Genomic DNA, 6,134 nt, shown 5'->3' on the forward strand with positions numbered 1-6,134 from the left:
TCTGTGAATGATGACACACTGATCTGGTTGCTGTACAGTCAATAGTTTTACCCTGATTCCTAGAAGAAAAATGCAGTCACATGAAAAACATTCTAAGATTGAGTAGCAATTTATGTTCTTGTTATGACTCACAGCAGAGAAACAAAGTCTGTGGAGTCTTATTTGTCCTTCCCAAGAGGTAAAGCCACAAGACCTAGACCAGTACATTTTAGAGATGTCTGTAGGTGTGTTTGGTGTTGATGTTGCTGTCACACAGATTTATACTGGACTCAGCCTCCAAAGGAAGGAGAAATGGGTAATGGGGATTTTACTGCCTATCCACTTCTTGTTAAATTGTCTTCATTTTTTGCCTTAGCATCTGCCTCACTGAGTACTCATCATCTGCTACTGAGCCATCTGATGTACAGCAGATGTTAAGCACTTAGTGAGGCAGAGAAGGAGGTAAAAGTGTCATATGATGATTAAAGACTTGCTACAGCCATTCTATAGGGTGACCATACTGCTTTGCTCTTACACTTAATGTCACAGTGCTCTGAGCAGGAGTGAGCACATGTTCGGCATTAAGCTTGCAACTGCTTGCAAAAACAATTATCTTTGAAAGTAAAGTTTTTCCACAGGAAAAAAAAAGCAATATATTTTAAACACGCTTTGGGATTAAGGTTTGTATTTTTCATTCAGATGTTTCTCATCAGAAATTGGCTGATGGTAATTGATGCACTGTCACAGAATCATAGAGTCAACAGGGTTGGAAAAGACCTCCAAGATCATTGAGTCCAACCCTCCCGTGGTCACTAGCCCATGGCACTAGGTGCCACATCCAGTCTCAGCTTGAAAACCTCCAGGGATGGGGAATCCACCACCTCCCTGGGCAGGAGGTTCACCCACAATAAGTCCAGCAGCATCTCCTTGTAGCAGAGTAGAAAATGGGTTGTATGTAATAAGCTGGAGCTGGAGCTGCTATTGAACACAATTAGTTATGAATCTGTTTCCCAGGAAACTCTGAGAATTGAGAAGACGTGCAGAATATTGTCACACACAGCTAAGTAGATTCACATTGATGTATCTGAGCAAACAGGTTAGATAAGGATGGAGGGACATGTCCATCCACACAAGAGATGTGGCTTGTGTGGCTCTTTGCAGCCAAAGGTGAGAGGGAAACCTCACAGTGCTGGGGACACTGTGTAGGGTCTCAGCTGAAGGGCAGCAGTGTCTGGGCTGTATGGATTGTGTGGCTCAGAGCAGAGGTTTGATCATCTGTTTCCTGGAGGGACAGCAGGTACTCAGCTAACAGGGCAATCAATAGCCATGTTCACAGAGGAATTCCCTCTGGACTTACTTAGCACTTCTTTTGGAACTCTCTGCTGGTTTTGCAGGGTTGGTTTTAACATCTCAATATCAGTACAAAGAGGTATTGTATTTAATTAAACTAAAAACTGCTTTACTTCCACAGTAAGGTTGTGATTCTGAGTGTATGACTCACCAGAAATAGCTTTTGAGCAGAAATGATCACATCATTCTGCACGTGGTGAAGGCACAGATGTTTCAAGCATTGTTTTGCTTTGAAGCTCATTGAAGTGACTGGGAAGATTCCTGCAAAAAAAGCCAATTCCACATCCCAGTGTTTGGCAAACTAACTCATCAGGACAGTAAATGTAATTTTCCAATCAAAATCATAATGTTTGCAGTGCCATTAAAAAATAATCAGACAGCTCTTCCAACCCTCCTATCTTCCTGATAGCTCATCTAAATTTCCCTCTTTCAATTTATACCCTTTACCCCTTGTCCTGTCCCTGCAGCTCCTAACACAGATCCCGCTGCAGCTTCCCTGGATTCCCTTCAGCTCCTGCAGGTGCTCTGAGCTCTCCACACAACTTTCTTCTCACAGAGGACATTACTGTGCTCATCCCTCTGCTGACAAAAGCTTTCCAGTGACACCCACTGCACCTCAACACAACAAAATTCAAAACTTCACTTGTAAAATCTCTCCAGTTGTTTACTGAGATGAATTCAAACCCACCTGTAAGCTCAGAGTTTGCCTGTGTAAAATGAGGTTTTCTGGAAACATATTCCTGATACATAACACAACTTTTCAAAGGCTTGGCCTCCTTTTCCCAGCTGAAGTGGAAGGGGATGCTAAAATTCACAGTTACAGAGCCAATCTGTATCAGCTTAACCTTGACAGAGTAGTCATGTGGTCCTACCTGGTAGTAATGGAACCAGCAGAGAACTGGGAGATTAAAATGCAAATGATACAGTCTTGAAATCTGCCCAGTTATCTGTCCCAGGTAATAAATCATAAGGCAACAGCTTTATGAAGGCTATTGTGAAGCAAATGGCATAACCCAAAGATCTAAAGGGGAGTAAATAAACCAGACCTTTCTAGCTTACATCCAGCAGCTTGGGGGACTCAGTTACAGCTCTTAAACAAACCCAGAGAGCCATAAAGAGTTAGGAAAAGCTGTAATGAGAGACCTTTGAAAGGTTAGTTTCCCTCCTTTGGACAAGAATCTTCCCTGCTTTGATTGCTGTGCTGCATCATGGGGCTAACAGCAATAAGACAGACCATGAGAGACACAGCCTGGGGGAGAGTTCAGCCTGTAATGGGCAGCAGGGTCAGGGCACACCTGAGCTGCTGTTCCTCTGAGCTGCTGGGGCAGGTCACTGTCCAAACAACCCAGACAGAGTGCCCAGGAACTTCCCATTCCACCTGGGAGAGGAAGAGCTTCAAGTTCTTCTCAGTTTGGGAGTAACTTTTCTATTGTGACATTGACCTTGTTTGTAGAATGGACACTGATTTTTAAATCTGGAAATGAAGGAATAAACTTGCCAAAAGGTTTTTGCTTAATGCTGACTTTCAAACAAGCACAAAGAGGAGGAGTGTTAAGGCTTTCATGTCGTGGGTGTTAGTATATCCACACTAATAGACTATCTGTGTATAAAACCCCAACTCCAAACAACGAGGATTCTTACTCTCAATAAAAGGAAAAAAAAAAAGGTTAAACAAAGTGCACAATGATGTAACTTTAGCTTCATGTTTTTAAGGGATCAGGCTTTGAGATGCCATAGATATTTCGTTTGAGCATTGATTTGCTAGTCAGAAAAAAAACCACTCCAAACAACAAAAAGAATAAGATTTCTCCTTGAGACAAATTCCAAAGTGACTTACCAAGTAAGTCAGCAGTAAATGAGGCTCCTGCACTTTGTCTGTGAAACAATGCAGTGAAAAGGGAAGGAGCTGTACAACCATCATCACTCACGTGGCAACAATAGATCTGCCTGCAGCAGACAAAACAACTCCTTTAAACTGTGCAGTGCTGGGAATAATAAGAACTGAAAAATACAAAGCAAGAAGATAATTTCTCCTGACTATTTCCATGTAACTCTGCTGTCCCCATTGTCTTTCTCCTAGTGACTGTGCCTTGTCAACCTGAACTGTTGGCTTCAGTCTCTGTTTTCCCAGTGGGATGTGGGACATTAACTGTTGCTTCTAGTGTGACCAAAATGACAAGAAGAACATAAAAGTGATCTTTTAATTTCATCTCCAAAGATGAAAAGTAAGCACAGCATGCTCAGGCATAGCTTCCTGAGGAGATATTGGTGTGCAGGAATTAGAGCAACGAGGCTGGGGAAGGGACTGAGCACAAGTGGCATGAGGAGAGGCTGAGGGAGCTGGGGGTGTTCAGCCTGGAGAAGAGGAGGCTCAGGGGAGACCTTCTCACCCTCTGCAACTCCCTGACAGGAGGTTGGAGTCAGGTGGGGGTTGGTCTCTTCTCCCAGGCAACAGCAGCAGGACAAGAGGGCACAGACTCAAGCTCTGCCAGGGGAGGGTTAGGTTGGATATCAGGAAGAGATTTTTTCTGGAGAGAGTGCTCAGGCATTGGAATGTGCTGCCCAGGGAGGTGGTGGATTCCCCATCCCTGGAGGTTTTCAAGCTGAGACTGGATGTGGCACTTAGTGCCATGGGCTAGTGACCACGGGAGGGTTGGACTGGATGATCTTGGGGGTTTTTCCAACCTGGCTGATTCTGTGATTCTCTGATTAAAACTGAATTTGTTTTGAGGAGGTGCAGGGTCCTGTCTGTTATTCCAGGAAAACATTTTGGCTCACTATCTATAAATCAATGCAGCTTCAGCCACTAACAAGTAAAGTCTTCATAACAAAACAGAGAGTAGAGTTGTAGACACTTAGATACAGACAAAGCTCCTCTGTGATCAAATAGTGTGGGGGGAAAAAAATCTCAGCTGTCTAGGACTTCAAGATGTTAATCTGGAGACAATTGCAGAGAAATGGCTCTTTGTCAGCCTTCCTTGATGGAGATACAGAGAAAGCAAACGCACGAGCCAAATGTTCCTGTCGTGCCTGTGAGTTTAGGGGGAAACTTTTGTTTTGTGCTTCTTGCATTGTTAAGAGGCAATTTAGAGATGTCTTTATCTGACAGCACACGGTGTCACCTGCCTGTAGTGCCTTTATCTGCTGGTAAAACCAACTTTGCTTTCCTCTTTCGGATAAAACACAGCAAACACCTCAAACTTCGTGGCCCTGCAGGTCTGTTCTAACAACTTCTTTTTCCAACTTCACAGATCTTCCAACTATTGGCTCAACCGCATCCAGTCCTTCCTCTACTGCAACGAGAACGGCCTGCTGGGGAGCTTTTCTGAGGAGACTCACACCTGCAGCTGCCCCAACGACCAGGTAGCCTGCAGCGGGTTCCTGCCCTGCACGGTGGGGGACGGCGCCGCGTGCCTGAGCTGCGCCCCCGACAACCGCACGCGCTGCGGGAGCTGCAACGCCGGCTACATGCTGAGCCAGGGGCTGTGCAAGCCCGAGGTGGCCGACTCCACCGAGCACTACATTGGCTTCGAGACAGACCTGCAGGACCTGGAGATGAAGTTCCTGCTGCAGAAGACCGACCGGCGGATCGAGGTCCACGCCATCTTCATCAGCAACGACATGCGCCTCAACAGCTGGTTCGACCCCTCCTGGCGCAAGAGGATGCTCCTGACGCTCAAGAGCAACAAGTACAAGTCCAGCCTGGTGCACATGATCCTGGGCCTGTCCCTGCAGATCTGCCTCACTAAGAACAGCACCTTAGAGCCCGTCCTCGCTGTGTATGTCAACCCTTTTGGGGGCAGCCACTCCGAGAGCTGGTTTATGCCTGTGAGTGAAAACAGTTTCCCAGACTGGGAGCGGACTAAGCTGGACCTGCCCCTGCAGTGCTATAACTGGACACTGACTCTGGGCAACAAGTGGAAGACGTTTTTCGAAACGGTTCACATCTACTTGAGGAGCCGAATAAAGTCGAACGGTCCCAACGGCAACGAGAGCATCTACTACGAGCCCCTGGAGTTCATTGACCCCTCCAGAAATCTGGGCTACATGAAAATCAACAACATCCAAGTGTTCGGCTACAGCATGCACTTCGACCCGGAAGCAATCCGAGACTTGATTTTGCAGCTGGACTACCCCTACACTCAGGGATCACAGGACTCAGCACTTTTGCAGTTGCTGGAGATAAGGGATCGTGTAAATAAACTCTCTCCACCTGGCCAACGTCGTCTAGACCTCTTCTCCTGCTTGCTCCGTCATAGACTCAAACTGTCGACCAGTGAGGTGGTGAGGATCCAATCTGCTTTGCAGGCCTTCAATGCCAAATTGCCAAACACAGTGGATTATGACACAACCAAATTATGTAGTTAACCATAAATGTGAAGCACAACACAAAACCTTGAAGGAGTTTTTACAGTGCTTTTGTGGAACAGTTTATGTTTGGAAGAGTAAATTTAAATTGTCTTTTCAATATCTGTCTTATATCAGTCAATACTGTTGGATGGCAATTTACACACCTGAACTTGCTGACGATGAATATATTATACCTGCGGTTTTGGTTTATGAATGAAATAAATACTGACACCAGTCTAGAAGACATTCTACTTTTTACAATAAATTTCATTTGTAATTTTATATGTTCCGTGGCAATGCTTTTGTGCATTACATCCTCTAGAGGGAACATAGAAGGATACCAATAAAATTTTGTAGCTGAACAGTTATTACAAAGAAACGCTGTGGGATTCTTTTTTCTTGCACAAAAGTAGTAACGTTGCTACACTTTTGTGTGTGCTGAGCACAGGAGGGGA

The 6,134-nt window shown here is 45.1% G+C and overlaps 1 protein-coding gene across 1 annotated transcript; it reads left to right on the forward strand.

Moving 5' to 3' along the window:
- Nucleotides 1-4,580: 4,580 nt before the first annotated feature.
- Nucleotides 4,581-6,052, forward strand: LOC103809648 (BMP/retinoic acid-inducible neural-specific protein 3; the record flags this gene model as incomplete). The annotated part of the gene is made up of 1 exon (XM_009082507.1): nucleotides 4,581-6,052. A coding segment is annotated over one exon (1,117 nt), but the record flags the coding sequence as incomplete, so codon positions are not given.
- Between the last annotated feature and the right edge of the window lie 82 nt (nucleotides 6,053-6,134).

This window comes from Acanthisitta chloris, unplaced genomic scaffold, assembly GCF_000695815.1.
Source record: "Acanthisitta chloris isolate BGI_N310 unplaced genomic scaffold, ASM69581v1 scaffold26310, whole genome shotgun sequence".
In the NCBI taxonomy this organism is placed as follows: domain Eukaryota; kingdom Metazoa; phylum Chordata; class Aves; order Passeriformes; family Acanthisittidae; genus Acanthisitta; species Acanthisitta chloris.